The 18,726-nt window shown below is 45.0% G+C and overlaps 1 protein-coding gene across 4 annotated transcripts in view; it reads right to left on the bottom strand.

The window, feature by feature from the left end:
- Positions 1–18,726, bottom strand: part of ASAP1 (ArfGAP with SH3 domain, ankyrin repeat and PH domain 1) — a 350,408-nt gene that overhangs the window by 53,777 nt on the left and 277,905 nt on the right. For all 4 annotated transcript variants that reach the window (XM_079901274.1, XM_079901276.1, XM_079901277.1 and 1 more), the window contains 2 exons: positions 16,559–16,628; positions 246–333 (listed from right to left, as the gene is read on the bottom strand). In XM_079901274.1, coding sequence (XP_079757400.1) covers positions 246–333; positions 16,559–16,628 — 158 coding nt within the window. The remainder of the gene's footprint in view (positions 1–245; positions 334–16,558; positions 16,629–18,726) is intronic.

Here is an 18,726-nt window from a genome sequence, read left to right as displayed (position 1 = left end):
AAGAACTGGTCTGGTTTACTGCACAAATCTAGATTCTACTCCACTGCAGTCAGATCTGACACGGTTATGCCTTCCCACCTGCAGGGGGGCTCCGTGCAGAGAGGCCCAGGGCTCTTCTCAGAGCTGCGTGTGCAGTACGTACAGCAAGGAGCCCTGCTTGGGAAAGCTGCGGCTTCCAACCCAGAGAACGGGAATAGGCTGGTGGCAGAATGCACAGTAACTGACTCGGGAGAAAACGGACTCACGTGATATCAGGTCAAAAGACTTCTTGTCCTCGGCATTCGGTTTCACCTGACAGGTGAGAAGGTTCAACTTGGCGGGTTGCCTGTTAGACTGGACACAAGACGAAAGGGAGAAGTTACGGGCAGCATCAGCTGTTCCCCACAGGCCCAGTGCCCGTGGGGCAGGTGTGCAGGGTCATGATAAATTTGATAAGGTCTAATTCACCCCACTGGAATTCTGAATCTCATTAGAGAAGGGAAAAATAAATGTTAGGTGGCCTACTAAATGTCTTTTAACTGTGTATAAACATCCTGGTGACTAATCAGAATGGAATCGAGATAATCCATCTTGCTTTCAGTGAAGAGTGGGCATGACCCATGGAAAGGTGCCTTTCTGGAACCTACACACACACAAGCTCGAAGAGTTGGCACTTTTCACTACTGCATCTTCCTGTGAAATGTAGCTGAGCGTACTTCCTCCATTCACTCAAAATGACCCCAGTAACCAATCACCCCAAACCCGGTGTCTCAGGCATCCACAAATTTTGGTTACAACATGACATTTACATTACTTCTCCCAAAAGTACAAGGACAACTACTAGCAATGAGACATTGCTTAACGAGCCCCCAAATCTGGAGAGAGGTTAAGACGATGAGGATTTCCCATCACTTTCCAGCAAGTCTCTTGGTCACACACATAATTCATACAGAGCCTGCAGCACCTAAACAGTCATGCTCATGTAGGCTTTACTTAAAAGGAGTCTCGCCACATAATCATTCTGGTCAAAACTCTTTCTGGCCCTCCTGCCCACATGTCCAAGATCACAGGCTGGCCAATGGTGAATGCCAGCTTCCGGAAGGAGCTGACCAAGGTGAAGTGCCCGAGTGCCTGGGCTGGGCTTTGCTCGAACAGAAGTCTGCGGAAATAAGCAATGCACTCTTTAGTCAGGCCTGCATGCCTACCCCAGCTGACAGTCATGATTCCGAAAATCTCCATGCCAGGAACACTTCCACCCACATCCGACTTAAGCCTTTAGGGAAAGCAGAGAGGGAGACGGTAGAGACAGGTCCCACCAGTGGCTTATGATCAAGAATATTTCAACGACACGCGCTGAGCCTCTCACTCTCAATAATGGGCACCAGACACTTCATTTCCGTTTACCTTCCTGTGCTTCCTGGACAGCTTCTGAGATCCTCCTCTGTGGTTTCAAGGAGATTAGACACAGAAAGCAACACGTTTTGTCCTGAGTCTATCTGTTCCAAAGCAAGCTCTCTGGTTGGGGGAGAGGAAGTGTGAGACCCCCAGGGATTTCATATTCTTTGCATGTACATGTGACTTAGACATGGAAACCGGAAGTAAAGTCCTGTACAGGACGGTTTTGCCTAAGAGAAACCAGGGCTCGGGAAAGGATTCCTGTACTACAGACTGACTGCCAAACCCAGGATGGGGAGGCAGAAGGTTGCGGGCCTGAAACATTTTCTTAGAATAGACCTGGCGTAGGGTTGCTAAAGGCCCCCGTCTCCAAAACCAGCAGCTGCAACCACAAACCTTGGCTGGGTCCATTGTAAAACGAACTGTTTAGTCCCTCATCTTTTGGGGTGTTGATAAAATCGCTGGATTTCCCATATGATCGACAAAGACATCTGACAGGCTGGAAAGGGAGCGAGCCTGGTTATTGGTGAGACTTTGTAGAACACCATGTTCCAATTTGGCATCCACATTTAAAGGAGGATGCAGAAAAGCTTAGGGAAGATCAACAGATGATTAAAGGAGTGGAAAACGGGAACTTTGAAGATGGTTTAAAGGCATTATTTAGTCAGAGGAAAGAGGGTGAGGAGTGACTTAATCATGGTCTGCAAGGTCGTGAAGGGTTGCTATCAGGGAAGGTCTGCAGCTGTTTTGCATTTGCACAGAACTCAAATTGCCAGATATGAGCCAGACGTGAGGAAGAACTTCCCAAGTTTAAGTTGATTATGCATAATAAGAGGTTTCAAGTTTCTTAACCTAAGTAGAGAAAACCTTAAGAATTTTTGAGACACCATTCACATGTGAATGTGACAGAGGGTTAACCAGATGATTTCTTTTTTCTTCCTGAATGTTTGTGACTCCACTGCTTCTGAACAACCAACATATACAACCAAGTAACAGAGACAAAATTTTAAAGAAGGAAAAAATATTCAGTTAAGTATCAACCAATCCTGGAAAATGAAATATCACCATTCACCTCTCATTTCAAAGCATGGGCTACTTCCAAGTACATTACCAGAAAGCTTCTGATGACAAGGGTTTTGCACAGTTTAAGTCACTGCATGATTGACCCACAACTTCAGTGACAATGACATGTGACACTTACTCCCTTGGAAGCTTGTCAAGTCTGGACTGACATCTGCCACGTCAACATGAACTTCACTTGACACAGACATGTCTTGCCTGTACATAGTATTCTGTCCCCAAATGCCAGTGAGACAAAGGACCTATCACCCCAAATGTGACTCTGAAGAGCAGAGAACACAATTTTCGACAGGTGAAGCAGCCGATGCGGCCAGTACCGAGCCCAGGAACACCAGGAAGTGGAGCAGGATGCTGAAGCAGAGTACATGGACCAAGGGACCAGAAAGCTCGGAATCACTAGCCATCACTGAAACTCCAGGTTTGTATAACTTGCCAAAATGTCACAGTCCTTTCTCGACATTTAGTACTAATGTATAGGTATACCGATGAACGAAGATATAATCTGTCCCGGCGGTTCAGCAGACTAAAATCATAGTGAGACTAGATGACTTCCCCTGGGATACAACGCTGTGGAACAGTTTAGGAACTGCTTTCATACTGTTTAAGTACAAGAAAGGATAAAAAGGCAAGGAAACATGTATTTATTGAGTCCTCACTGTTGGTGATTCCTACCACACTCTGAATGAAAACCCCAGGCTGTGCCAGGACCTCCAAGCACCACCTCCAGGCTCCTTCTGACTTTGGCCCCTGCCGCTTGGCCTGCTGTTCTCCCTGCCGGCGGCGAGGGGCACTGGCCTCCCGGGGACACCTCCTGCTCGCTCCCTCCAGGACTCTCCCAGTCGGCACCTCCCCAGGAGTGGTTCCTGGCCTGACCACCCGCCCTAGACTTCCTACCCCTTTGCACCCTGCTGTGTTTTCTTCCTGGGTCTTCTCACTCCTATTTACTTCTTATCTTGCTTCCCACTAAGGGCACACATTTTTCTGCAGCAGCCACTCAAATATTTATCAAATGAACGAATGCATTCCAGGGGCCTTACATATACTATCTCATGTATGACCTGTGAGGGAACTATTTTAAGTTTCTTTTACTAAGTAAGATGAAGAAGCAGAGGCGTAGAGAGATTAACCAACTTTCCTAAAATCTCCTAGAAAGGAAGCAGCAGAGCCTGGAGCGGAATCCAGGGTTGAGTGGACCAAAGGCCCACTCCTCCTTCCTTTCTGCTTCCATGGGAAAGACAGCCACACAAAATCCCCCAGGACCAGCCTGAAGCCCCAGCCCATGAGAACACCTCCTTCTGAGAATAAGGGTTAGAAATAGAGCAAAGGTTCCCAAGATTAGCTTCTATTTTAATATCTTCTCAGGTCATTTGACTTTCAAAATTGACTCAAAGAGAAATTTTAGAAGCCTATTTGAAACACCTATTCACTTATTCATTGGAGAAGATAGTGATGAAGTCTCTACCACATCTAAGCACGTATGAAGAACAGGTGGTCTGTGCCACCCAGCAGCTACGGGAAACAGACACGACCACGGGCCTAGGACGTGCCTGGTGCCCGGCAGGGCCCAGAGCCTGAGCTGGATTTCCATAAGGCTCCAGAGGCAGCCTCACCCCTGAGTGAGGGCTTAGAGGAGGGGCAGGTGCAGGTACCTGGGGGAATGCAAGGGACAAGGCAGTAGGTGATGCGGAAGGAGAAGCAGGGAGGGCGCTGCATGTGGTGCTAAGGACTCTTGTCCCATCCCGGGAGATCTGCAGTGCACTTGCATCCAGGGGGACAGCTGGTGGAGGAGGCCGAGAGAGTAAGACACATGAGCAATGATGGGGGTCTGAATTAAAGCCAGGGTCATTGTACTGGGGGCCAGGGACTCAAGATACGGCAAGAAAGAGACTTTCAATAAATTATTCCCCAAGTAACCTCGACCTGGTATGTGGTTCTCCCAGGCTCTGCATCTGAACGATGAGTGAAGGGGCCCGCGGCCCCTGCAGGCTCCGCTGAGCAGCATCTTTCAAAAGCTACAAGTGCTCTACCCCAAATACAATTTCGATACCTTTCAAAAATGAAGACTGTTTTGGCTCTGTACCCTGAAACTCTGAGGCTTGTCCTTATACAGGTTTTACTTTTCACTAAAAGAATGCATATTCACTGAGGAAACACTCGGAGCTAGACACAGTGCAAAGAAAAAACTGAACGTTACTTGTTAATCCCACTTTCACACCCAGAGACAGTCATTGTTAATACCGGATTTTAACAAGATACGTGTGTGTGTGAAATGTCTGTTCTTAGAAAAAATGGGTTGGTTCAATTTGTATATACTGTTTTGCAAATTGCTTTCTCCAGTTACCATTATACAGAGAAGAGTTCATTTTTACACAAGCATGTGGCAAAGCCATTTGCAGGTTTTGAAAATGTTTCCACTAGAGAAGCTCTGGACACGTTCCCTGCACAGAAGCGATGAAGGTATTAGCCCTGTGACATAATGCTCTGCCACCCAAACCAGAGGATGCCGTTCAGCTGGGAAAGTCATCAGAAATGTGTGCACGAACAGAATGAGTCGATTCTGACGAATGTTTCTGCATCTCCCGAAAGAAAAAAAAACACCACACGTTGCTCCTTAGACAGCTCGGCATGCACTGCGGTGAAGTGATTTTGCTGGAAGCGTGAAGTCGTTAGCGCAGGCATATTTCTGTGAGCAGAAAACAGCTGCTACTGGAATCAGTATCCAGAAATGAAGTTATTTCTCCCCACCATCTTGCTGAACTGCTCTGCTTCACAAACAAGAAGTGAACATCATTAATTACTTGGGAAATAAGCCTGACCCAGCCAGGCTGAGCCTGCTGTGTAGATAGAAGTAAAAATAAAATAATAAAGCTCTCTGCACTTCCTAGGCTAACGCTTGTTAACACTGCTGTTCAGATTCTTACAGGCATTTCAATTTTTTGTTCAATAAATATTTATTTGGACACCTACCACGCCCTAGAGGGACACATACGTTTGGCACACAATGAACCACCACAATAACCCCCTGACAAGAAGTTAGGTACACAGTGAACACCCAGCACTGCAGAAAGAGCTTATCTCCAAAACTTTAGTACATTAAAACTTTGGTTTCTGGAAAGCATTTTGGTTTCTTTGGGGCAAGACAGACGTTTTCGTTTACCGAGCAACTAAAGTACTCGATACTGTATATAAATTTTATTATTTTACTCTTGCAATACCCCTATGGGCTAGGTACGGTGACTGTACCCATTTTACACAAGAGAAAACCAAGGGTCAGGAAGGCGAAAATAAACTGATCACTGTTTTACACAAAGTAAAAAGCAAAGCTTGGATTTGAACAAATTTCTTCCCAGAGCTCTCCGCATTTATCACGCTGTTCCCCTGTCCAGACAGACCCTCGGGACATTTGCAGAGTCAGTGAAAACATCTTCTTTTTCCCTTTCTGGTTCTTCCTACCCTGGAATGGCCAGTTCCCTCCTTTCCCTTCCAGATCACTTAATACGCCTGAGAAGTCTCACTTATTCTCCACCTGTTCCACATTCCAAAATTACTATCTTGTGGCCACAATTAGAGCTCCCCCATCCGTTTAGTGAGCCTTCAGACAGCTCAGGGGAGAAGGAACTGACCACCCAACTGAAGCAATTCATCCTAGAGTATGATGACTAGGAATTCCCTCAAACCTTGCAACCATTTAAACCACAGGACCGATTTCTAGTTGGCAGAACGTGTGTGCACGTGCAAGAAAGATCTATTTACAAGTGGAGATTTTCTTGAAAATTTCTTATGGCAGTAATGAACTTGTCATGACTTCTGAGAGTATGTTCCACTCTAGAATCAACATTAAACAGTGCTGTAAACAGGAAAAAAAAAAAAGAGGTTATCAGGGCTCCTGATTAAGAAGTGGGACTGATGTTACCTCATCCGACCAATGTGCTAGATATTCAGCATTTAGTCATTTCCACAAACATTTACTGAGTGCCTACTATTTGCCAGTATATAACGTTTGGGCCAGTATAGAATTTTTTTTTTTGCGGTACGCGGGCCTCTCACTGCTGTGGCCTCTCCCGTTGCGGAGCACGAGGCTCCGGACGCGCAGGCTCAGCGGCCATGGCTCACGGGCCCAGCCGCTCCGCGGCATGTGGGATCCTCCCAGACCGGGGCATGAACCTGTGTCCCCTGCATCGGCAGGCGGACCCTCAAGCGCTGCGCCACCAGGGAAGCCCCAGTATAGAACGTTTAAATTCCCATTTCCTATTTAACTGTAGTAACCACTTTAATCCTTCAATTTCACCCTCCCTTCTTCATCTAAGAGTCAAGTCCAGAGGCTCCAACAATCTCTGCTCAACATGAAAGCAGGAGAGATCCCTTTGGCAGCTCCTCAAAGCCCAGGCAGCGCCAGCACCCTTGTGGCACGCTTGTGATTCTGGAGTACTAGCCAAAAGGCGATGCCGGGTGCAATTCTCGGTCTCTAAAGCCAGAACGAGACACTGTCATAAATACCCGGCTTTCATGGAGCCACGCTGAGGCTCCTGCTTGGTTGTCTGGAGCAATACACTGTGTTGTTAATTTACAAAAGCAATTTACTACTCAAACTCTAAGGTACACGGTAGAATGGAGAGAAAAACGTAATTCTGGAGGCAATCAGACCCGGGTCTGAGTCTAGGCCCAGTCGTCCATCCTGAAGCTATGAGCTCTCCTGAGTCCCAATTCTTCTTGTCACAGAGAAGGGAGACAACGCCTTCTCCGCCGATAATGAACCCAGGCAATGTCTGGACAAGTGCTGGTGCTCCCCCTTCAGGTGGGAGGTGGTACGGGCTCCAGAATTCAACTTCTTTGGTTCAAATCTGGCGCAAGCACCTGCTGGTTGTGTGACTTTGACTTTTTCCCCTTAAAATGGCGGTAACGGCAACTACCTTATGAGGCTGCTATGAAACTTAAGTGGGAAAACATGAAACTAGCATGGGGTGTGTGCGTAATGCATGGTAGTTACTATTTTTATAGCTATTATTTCCCAAATATCTCCTCTAATGGCGTCCACATAGCTGACACCTAAGATTCTATACTGTCATCAACATCCCTCTAGATTAAGGCGGTATTCCCTGTTAAAAATGCAACCACTTCTGGGAGAGTTACCCGTTAAAGTCGCCCAGGTTCAGAGAGAACACCAGATCCTGTGTGACAGGAGGGTTACAGAAGGTGAACTGAGGCTGTGTGCCATGGGCAGGGTGGAGGAAGGGGAAGCAGAGCGCCCTGGCTTCTGTATGAAAAGAGCATGCAAGCGAAGTGAGGGGACTCCAGACAGACAGAGGGGAACCGGAAGAGGGGGCTAAAGGGCCCAGAAACGCTGGGGACTCGAAATGGAGAGGAGCTTAGAGAGGAGCTTAGACCTGCCCACTGCTCTGATTTTATTGCTTCATGTATTAAAAGGACCCTCAACTAGAATAAAAAGGGAGGCAGGGAGACTCAGACCTCAAACTGGCTGAGTTCTGAATGAGGTCCACGCCAGTTCACAAACCTTACAGAAGTCCTTGAAATTGGCTGCAGGTTTCCACCTTACTACCCGCCCCTCCTGTCTGTTTGTCCTTTTAAATTACACCACTGGCAAACAACGGGGGAGGGGCTCAGGGATTCCCCTTCTAGCTGAGCATCAGAATTACCTGGGAAGCAATCCTTGGGCTTCAGCACCAGACCAACTAAATCAGAACCTTTGGGAGTGAAGCCAGATGATTCTAATGTACAGTCAGGACTGCAAATCACATCTTGGGATTCAAACAGTGAAAAGGAGAAGCTCCTTCTCCAGGATTCAAATCGAGTAAAAATCGCTGCTGAATATATTGTTTAGAAGAATAAACAACCTGTAAAACGTAACCAGTTAGATTTCTAAACTTATATTTTATGGAACTTGAGTTTGGGAAGCCCTCTAATAACCGTCAATGTCGTCAGGTCTGTTATCTGCAACATGGCAGACGCCTACAGAGATATTCCACAGGGACCGCCTGCGTTTTGGAAATAGTGCTGCTTATTTGTATGTCCAAATAACATTATCTGCGTGGAACAGCTATGTTCCTTTTGCTGGTCACTGTGACTATTCAGAAGATTCAACACCAGTGCCTTAGGACCTGAGGCTGCATTTTGAACTTGATTTATGAAAGTCAACTCTGGTCTTCTGTTTAAAAAAAAAGTGGGGGAGGAGAGGGAGCTCCATGTCACCAGGGCAGTGGGGTGAGGAGCTGACTGATGAGGTGAAGGACAGAGGCACCACCTGAAGCCGACGGAAGGGGCATAAAATAGAGAATTATTATTCCAATGGAGGAGGGAGAAATTCTAATAGGAATTAAAAACACTGGTTCAGGATGCCCTACAGAAATTTTTTATGGTTCTTGCTTAATTGGAATTTTTGGTATACCAACTATAAAGTATTTTTTAAGTTCATCCTTGAATTCTCTCCCTTTTTTTTTTTTTGCATCTGGATAGCAATAGCTTTTTTTTTTTTTTTTTTTTGCGGTACGCGGGCCTCTCACTGTTGTGGCCTCTCCCATTGCAGAGCAAAGGCTCCGGACACGGAGGCTCAGCGGCCATGGCTCACGGGCCCAGCCGCTCCACAGCATGTGGGATCTTCCCGAACCGGGGCACAAACCCGTGTCCCCTGCATCGGCAGGCGGACTCTCAACCACTGTGCCACCAGGGAAGCCCAGATAGCAATAGCTTTTAAAGAGTGTTTAATTAAACCTCCAAGTCTCTTAAAAGCGAGTAAGGAAAGTGATACCATTCTACCCATATTGGCTTCTCTTGGGTTCTCCGAACACGCTTTCTGTCCTCAGCACTTTGGACTGTCCTCTTCGCTCTGAGGGGACTGCTCCTCAGCAGGATCAATGCCATCTGCAGAGACGCCTTCCCTGACCACACCAGTGGGGCTGCCCCTCTTATTTTCTATCCCAGCACCTGCTCACTTCTTTTACAGCACTTAGCCTTTGTTTACCCCAGGCTCCAAGAGGACAGGGGCCACTAATTCACCACTGCTTCCATAGTACCTGGCCTCGTGCCTGCTTAGAAAGGAATAAGACATCTTAATAAGCAAATTATACCCATTTTACATTGGAGAAAACTGAGGCTCCAAAGACTTAAGTAACTTATCCAAGGTCCTACAGCTTGTACAGGAGTTTAAGCCCAGGTCTAATTAGCTCCAAAGTTTGTTCTTTTACAGTTCACAGTGCTGCTTCTAATCACTGGGGGTAAGGAAAATAGTCTCTTCTTGTAGTGACAATGGGAATAAAGACGTGCAATTGGGCAGAGTCCAGAGTAGCCTCAGAAAGCAATGGAGGCCAATCACAGAAATCAGGTTATTAAGCACACTTCGAGGCAGGGAGCAGCCCATTGTGAACGGGCTTTCAGCGCATCTGTTAAAGCCCTCGCAGCTGAATGTTATCTTCAGGGCTCTGGAGAGCACAGAGAATAGTCCTTGGAAAATGTCTGTGGGTCTAAAGAGCCCAAGGACAGGGAGAGAGACATCAGATTCTTGCTTTAGTGCAATGTCCTGGAGATGTCAGGAGTGCTGTTCACCTCTAACAGGAAGAAATGAAATTCCTTTGAGAGGACAGGTGCCTCAAACCGGCTTCATTAAGTACCTCGAGGGGTAAGGATATAGCAATACAAAGGAATTCCAATAAATCAAATTAAAATTGAGATGTTAACACATTAGGGAAGAAGACAATAGTAATAGCAATGATAACAGCTGACAATTATTTTGTGCTACTTCCGCCCCACATTGTGTTCTAATTCCTTATAATCAATGAACTCGTTTAATCCTTACACACACCTATGAATCTGGCAGTACTGTGAGGGACGCAGTGTCATCTGGACTCCATCATAGCAGTCTGGCCCCGTGGTGCTGGATGCTGTCACCCCACCTCGGCTCACCCAGGTGATGCGACTAATTATTAGGTCTACCAGACACTTAGTGGGGTCCAGGCTCTACAAAGCTTTAAATGCATCATCTCATTTAATTCTCACAACACTGAAAGACAGGTACTGTCAGTATCCCATTTAACAAGTGAGGAGTAAAATTAAGTACCTTAAAAGCCACACACAATAAGCAGCTGAAGAGGCATTGAATTCCAGGCTGACTCAGAGGGCTATGCTCTTGATCTCATCCTCCTAAAACGTGCAGCCCACCAAGAACCATCTAAAGAGGCTCCGCCTGGTCCGGTTCAGTTGGCTTCTCAAAGTTTTAGAGTAAAAATCAAACCTTAGTGGACTTCTGTGTGATACTGAAAGCATTTTTAGTGTTGAGAAAGGAGTGGCTATGAATTTAATGATTGCTACAGTGTTAATCATAAGAGCATCTGCAGGCATTTAAAGAATGTATGACTTTAAAAAATCAGTCTTCAGATTCAAAGATAAGTTCATGGACCCCCTGTAACATCTTCATGACCCCGACTCCTCTGCTCCCCACTCCTGGAAACCCTTAGAGCTGTCTTTACCCTGAGACCCTATGATTGACTCAACAACAAGGTAAGGAGTTTCATTCCAAAGAACTACTCTTCACAGACCTTTCAAAGACCTCACGACAAGCTGACATCGGAGGAAAGGCCTGTCATGTAGTAGAAAGAGAACTGGCTTTGGGGTCTGAAAACTGGTTCAGCTGTTTACAGACTATGTGACCCTGGGCATGGGATTTAATCTCTCTGAGCCTTACTTTCTTCATCTACGAAATGCAACTTCATTCAGAAAGTATTCACTGAGCACTAACTACATGTCAGGCAGTGTGTTAGTCACTGGGAATTCAAAGGTGAGTAAGACATAATTTCCACCTCCTAAGATCTTCCAGACTAGTGAAAAATGAAGACCGTGAACCATGCCTGCAGGTGTAGGCAGAAGACTGAGTGCAGGGCACGCTCTCAATGCTCAATAAATGGCAGTCATCTTTCTTTTGCCAACCCATATTTGAACCGTATGTGACACTGGGGTTAATAAATTCAGGAAGGGTTTTTGAGAAGCAAAGCTTCTTATACTCTTGAAATTAATTTTTCAGGATTATTATAATAAAGTAATATTTCACCTATAATTCATATACTTTCTTTGATAATTTGTTTTATTATATACTATAATGCTTATAGTTAAAAAAAGTACAAGCAAACAATACAAGGGTACAGAAATTTATTTGTAATAGTTTAGTGGTTTGATATAAACACTTTTATCCTTAAGCTTTGAGGCGGACTAAAATGTTTGCCATAGATTTGTTAGAATTAGCATTTTGAAATGCAAACATCATGTGCTGTGCTGAGCAGATACTAGATACTATCAATATTACTGTTACAGCAGATTCAGAGATTCTCAACTGAATTTGATTCCCAAAGTGCTGGATTACTTTAAAGAGTAAATTAAAAAAAAAAAATTATGTCTTTGAACAGGTACATGAAGCAATGAATTTGTAGATGAAATCTTCTAGGGATGGGAGCAAATCTTGCAGGTGTACACAAAGTGGATTTCTTCCTAGAACAGTAAGTTGGGGAGATGAATGGCCCCTGGAGCAGGTCTCGCATATGTGGTTAAGCCAGCAGACTGCAGCTCATTAATCTAAATGCATACCCGACCCTTTCCTGGTCAGCCTGACAAGAACAACCTGCAGAAGTGACTGGGGCCCTTCAAGAAGGAGGAATACCCCTGCGTTAAGGGGTCCCAAACAAAAGCCCTATATTTTCTGACAAAAAAGTTCGTTTATCCACTTTTCCAATGATCACTGAATTCCATATGTTTTCCCAGGAAACTGCTGGCCTTCACCTTCAACCTGATTCTAAGTGATCAGTGGTGTTTGCAAAGTCTGGAGAAGCCAGCTAGAGCTGGCTACAGAGATCTTTCTGTGGGAGCAGGTTATGTGACTACAAAGTGATATAACTGGCAGCAAAAAAGTGTGGCCTAAAGCCAGTGAAAAGTGGGGAACAGGTTAACACAGACCAGTGAGAGGCAGTCAGAAATCAGGTGGAGAATCCCATCTTCCTCTGGGCTGCTCCGGGGGCAGGAGAGGTAGACCCACAATTCCCAACGTTTATAGCAGGAGAGGCCAACTAACTGTCAATAGGTTTCAGCACCGCCAGCAACATCTGAGGAGGTAACACTAATAGCAACAACTGCCAGGAACTGTGGCCCACACACAGCATGGTATCTCATTTAATCCTTACCAGCCCCTTTAGGAGTTAAATATTTTTCTCAAGGTCACACGGTCAATGGCGAAGCTGGGATTCAGACTCAAATCTGACAGATGCCACAGTCCATTCTCTTAGCCACTAAACAATGCCGCTGATGTGATGTCTGCTGTTGATTAGAGCCTTAAGGAAGCACAGAAACAGCTGACTTGGCCACAATGACGTGTTTGGCAGGAAAGAAGAAGGGAGGGTGGAAGAGAACGTCTGTTTTTATTTTCAGCATACTACCCAAGGCCATGTAAACTACACGTGAGCAGTGCCGCTGACTCGCTGGATCATCTTTGTGATCTCCCACAGCAGGTTCTTAGGAGAAGCAAATCGATGGAATAGGATAAGGCCATTAGTAACTTGTCAGAATGCTTACTGAGGACTGTTACGGCCAGACGAATCCAAGGCAAGAAGAACGTGAAGACAGGGCGCACACAGCGACTTTTTAACTAAAAGCTCTGGATCCACATAAAGTCAAATGGTTGGAAATGTTCACTTTAGCACACTTAACCTGAAGAACACTTCCCGGGAGTGGAGAAGTCCTAACACTCCCCTGGGGCCTCTCTGTTTTTTAGGTCTGCTCTTGCACAAGATTTAGACCCAACTCAGAGGGTCACACTGCTTACACCTAACTCAGCTAGTAAGATCAGACACTATTAGACACGAGTTGGGCTCAGGAAAGTGACTTGAAGGCCAGGCACCATCACATTCAGGCAACTGAGGACCACATGTTCCATCTATACCTTACAGCGCAGCAGCTGGAATGTCTCTTGGGACTCCAGCGACTTGAAGAGCACTGTTCTGACTGCTGCAGTCCTAAGACCACCCTGGATGCCTTTGGGACTCGCCCCGAGGTAGGTCCACCTTGCAGTTGCCCAAGAGTATAGGATACCTGACCCAAGACAGGCCACACTGAGGTTCTGATCACAAAACTGCAGGGCTGCCTGTACTGTACTGTCCTTATAATAAATGAATCACCGCTCAGGGGTCACGTCCTGTTTCAGGCCATCAGAGAATCCCAGCTGGCTCATACAGGCACATGCCTCTCGCAAACACTGACTCTTAGGCACCCCCGGTTCAGGGCTGTGTCCTGGGACCCCAAGCCGGGGAGGAACTGGGGTTGCAGGTGAGGGGGAGTTAACGTCCGGGTGTGTGGAGTCCCAGCCTGCGCCAGATTCCCAGCCGCGCCATTTGTTAGCTGGGTAACCTTGCGAGGTGAACTTCTCTGAGCCCCGGCTCCCTCATCTGTAAGATGGAGACAACAACCTCACCTCTGACTCAGGGTTGTTGAGGATTAAATGTTAGCACGCATTAATCAAGGCGCTGGTGGATGCCTGGCACGTGGTAAGCATTCCAAAAACATCAGCCACCGGGACGATGATGATGAGATGGGATGATAGCAGTGCTTTTGAAAAGTCAAAGTTACATGGTGGGAATCTGCACTGTCACACAGGGCTAGAATGGAGACGGTTTCATCATCTATGGAATAGGAGTTAACAGAAGCTAATAATAATGTAAGACGGGCTGTGGTAATGTGCTCAGAGCAAGGAGTGCCCAGCCCAGGGTGTACACTCAGGAAGTGTTATCTATTCCCTTAAGTGGTTCTGATCTTGGATCATGTGGTCAGAAACCTTTACGACACAGCCCCACAAGTATTTTAATCACCAAAATAATGAGTAGGGTCAGTCCCTCCTTAGCCAACAAACCATTAAGCCCTCACAGAGGCCTTAAGAGTGAAATCCTAGCATTTGCCAGTTGTGGGACTTGGGCAAGACACTTAAACCCTCTTAATAACAGATTTATCTGGTAGCTTGTGGCAACAATTACATACGGTAATCTGTATAAAGCATTTTCTATAACTGGGCTCATAGTAAGTACTTACTTAATATCAACTAATGTTATTACTGTCAGAAGTTCTTCATAGGACTCGTTTCCTAAGGTTAACTGTGTATGGAATTAAACATGAGCAGGTCAAAGTTATCTCATTTTCCACTTGTGTATTTTTTTTTTTTTGCGGTACGCGGGCCTCTCACTGTTGTGGCCTCTCCTGTTGCGGAGCACAGGCTCCAGACATGCAGGCTTAGCGGCCATGGCTCACGGGCCCAGCTGCTCCGCGACACGTGGGATCTTCCTGGACCGGGGCACGAACCCGTGTCCCCTGCATCGGCAGGCGGACTCTTAACCACTGCGCCACCAAGGAAGCCCTCCACTTGTGTATTTTTGATGCCTAGTCCAGCACGTGGCCGAGCGGAAGCTTATTAAAACACTGCTGAATAAATGACTAACTGTTAGACAGCCTCAGTGATAATTACTAACTGATCTAAGTCTGCCAGCAGGATTTCTGGTATCAGATGGGTGGCTTGTCCCAACTGGCATGATAGTTAAAAATCTCAGCTGGGCTGTCTGAGGGAAGCTGAAGACCTCTGAGGAATCAGCCCAAGGTTTCTGCAGGAGGAAAAGGACAGAGATGACATAACTGCTCAAGTTGCATAAAGGCCAATAATTTTTAAGATGCAGGTATAAGCAACTACCTGGAAGGGTTTGGCCACAGGTGTGTACCGACCACATTGTGTCAAGGTCTGTTAAGGGGCTGAAGGGAGATGAACAGGACCTGATTAAGTGCCCTGGGGTGAGTGCAGCCTGGAAGGGGCGTAAGGCCCAATGCTAGACAGACCCAAGCCTGAGTTTCCAACTCTGCCAGTTACCAGCCAAGTCATGGTGCTTCTCTGTGCCTTATTTTCTTCATCTGTGAAATGAAGATTCTAATACCACGTGGGCTGTGGGGAGGACTAAATGGAATAAACTTTATGAAGTATCTGGCGCGAGGAAGTGCTTAATAAGCGGCACTTTCTTTCCGCCTCCACAGAGGTAAATCTGAGCCAGTGCAGTAAATGCTCATCCCTTGTTTCTACCATCCTGCTAGCAGCTAACTGCTCACAGAACTGAAGAGCATCACTCGGCACGGGCTACTGCACTCTAACTACAAGCCTCTCCAAGCTGGGGTCGCTGGGTTAAACTGCACGCACCTCTGTCAAGACTCTTGCTACACGTTGCTGTTTCCATTCCTACTTGTCACGTCTTCCACGATAATCTTTGCATCTTTAAGATTAAAAAAATTTTTTTTGCTATTTTTAAAAGGGCAAAATAGTAATTCCTTGTTTTACTGTGCATGTCTTTGACTACCACCAAGACTGGACCTTTTTGACAAGTACAGGGATTTTGTCGATACCGGAACTTTTAGTTGGAAATGGGTGATACGAAGCATAAAAATAAAAATTCTGATAGACTGTAAGTATAACTACATAATATATAGGTATACAACAATCTGAAGGGAAACAGAATGTAAATGTTAGTAACCTGGCTTTATTATTTTCCACTTTCTATTAGACTGCCTTTATTCCTAAAATAAGGGGGGTCATAATTGAGGAAATTCCAGTATTCCGCTGTTTTATTTATATGTTTTAATCCTTTAGCATACTGAGGGGCTTTTTGAGTAATTTAAATAAATAGTAACAATAAAAAAAAAGATTGAACAGTGTAACACGTACTGTTTCATTCCCTACATTACTTTTTCATGTATAGAACACAACACCCTCTGCCATCTTTATAATTCAGAAAACTTCAGGTTTTTCAGAACAACCAGTAATACTTCCCCAAAGATGAGATTATAAAGTAAAAGAATACCTGATTCAGTTTCAGGGAGCAGAAGACAAAAAGTTGTGGCAGAGCAAGAGATGAAGCAGGAAGAAAGGACCAATTTCTTTTGTAAAGGAATATCCTAACCCCCCTGACCTAATCCATACATTAAAGGCACCTGGGGAAATTTTCACGGCTGGTTACAGCACGTGTTTGGTTTCCAGTCCACGTGGCCAGAAGGCATCACAGACACAGCTTGGGAAATTACCAGACACACTTACTGTGGCGTGGGAGATGGTCAGAATCCCGTTCTTGACGGAGCACTTCCTTCTCTGCCACACTTTCCGGATCCTAAGGAGGGAGTCAAACACAAGCTGATACAGTACCTGATTCACGTAACTATCATAACATAGTTATTTTGCATAACAGTCATTACCAAAAAACCCCAACCCCAAACCAAAAACCACACAAACCAGAAAATTTTGGTTGCCTTTTATTATCCCAGGTGGAGGGTAATTCAGACTAGTGGGCATGCACAAGGATGCTCATTATAGCACCGTTTTCGATAGTGAAAATGGGAAACAACAGAAACAACAGAAATCTAATAGGAGGAATGAATAAGTGATTATAGTTACATTCATACTACAGAGTATTATTATGTAGGAGTTTAAAAGAAGAAAACAACTACATATGTGCAGACCTACATAAACAGATTTCTAAAGCACACTGTTGATTGAAAAAGCAAGCTGCTTTAAGATAATTCTGGTATCATCTAATTATGTTAAAATTTCAGGCCTATAAAACAGCACTCTAAGTCTTCTACAGGCATATACATATATGTATAAACATATTTCCTTCGTTATCACCTGTCTCCCTGTTGAGAATGTAAGCTCTATAATGATAAGGACTTTCAATGTTATAGTCTCAATGTTATCGTCCCAGTGTCTACAACAGGGCCTGGCATGTAGGACTCCCAGAAGACATCTGTTGAATGCATGGGAAGAATGATGAGCAAAACTGACAGTGATCCCAGAAATGTGTAGGAGAAATAGTTGCAATTTTAACAAACAAATTAAAACAAAATGAAAATCGACATGTCTTAGATAAAGCCAAGGAGCACATATCCACAATCAGAAAATAAGAAACTTTCTTTTAAAGGATGATAATTAGTAAAGCAAATAATCAAGATTCTGCTTACTTACTGTGAAACAGAATCATTTGTTCAAGCAACAGAAAGACGGCAAGTGTGGAAGGACCAGGGGAGAAAATGGCCCAAATGAGGCTGGAGAGAGAGGTGGGGAATGGCTTTGGGAACAGCCCAACGTGCTGTGTGGAGATGAACCGGAGAAGCGACGAGTGAGTGACAGAGAGACCAGTTAGGAGGCCACCAAAATAGTCCAGGAGAGATGACGGTGCTCATCTGAGAGCAGGGCAGCAGAGGCAGCAAGTCATGTATAACTTCTCGTTATTGGGTTGGCCAAAAGGTTAGTTCGGTTTTTCCCATAAGATGGTTCTAGTAGCACTTAGCTGTCTTTAACTTCATTGGAAACAGTTGTTAGACTGCATGTGACAGCTGTCATATCAGCATGCATTTAAAAAAAGACATCAAAAGTGGTGAATTTTTGTGTAGCCATTTTAATATTAAAGATGGAAGAAACAAAGCAACATTTTCGGCATATTATGCTTTGTTATTTCAAGAAAGGTAAAAATGCAACTGAAACACAAAAAAAGATCTGTGCAGTGTATGCAGAAGGTGCTGTGACTGATCGAACCTGTCAAAAGTGGTTTGTGAAGTTTCGTGCTGCAGATTTCTCGCTGGACGATGCTCCACTGTCGGGTAGACCAGTTGAAGTTGACAGTGATCAAATCGAGAACAATCAACATTATACCATATGGGAGACAGCCGACATACTCAAAATATCCGTATCAAGGCTTGAAAATCATTTGCACCAGCCTGGTTATGTGAATCACTTTGATGCTTGGGGTTCCACATAAGATAAGTGAAAAAAACCTTTTTAACCGTATTTCTACATGTGATTCTCTACTTAAATGTAATGAAAACATTCCGTTTTTAAAATAAATTGTGATGGACAATGAAAAGTGGATACTGTACAATCGTGTGGAATGGAAGAAATCATGGGGCAAGCAAAATAAACCGCCAACAACCACACCAAAGGCCAGTCTTCATCCAAAGAAGGTTGTGTTGTGTATATGGTGGGACTGAAAGGGAGTCCTCTATTACGAGCTTCTTCCGGAAAACCAAACGATTAATTCCAACAACTACTGTTCCCAATCAGACCGACTGAAAGCAGCACTTGATGAAAAGTGTTTGGAATTAGTCAACAGAAAACGCATAACCTTCCACCAGGATAACGCAAGACTGCATGTTTCTTTGATGACCAGGCAACAACTGTTACAGCTTGGCTGGGAAGTTCTGATTCATCCTCTG

Source organism: Stenella coeruleoalba (genome assembly GCF_951394435.1).
Source record: "Stenella coeruleoalba genome assembly, chromosome: 17".
Lineage (NCBI taxonomy): Eukaryota > Metazoa > Chordata > Mammalia > Artiodactyla > Delphinidae > Stenella > Stenella coeruleoalba.
Note: the sequence above shows the minus strand (reverse complement) of the source record. Positions and strands in the feature narration are given on the sequence as shown.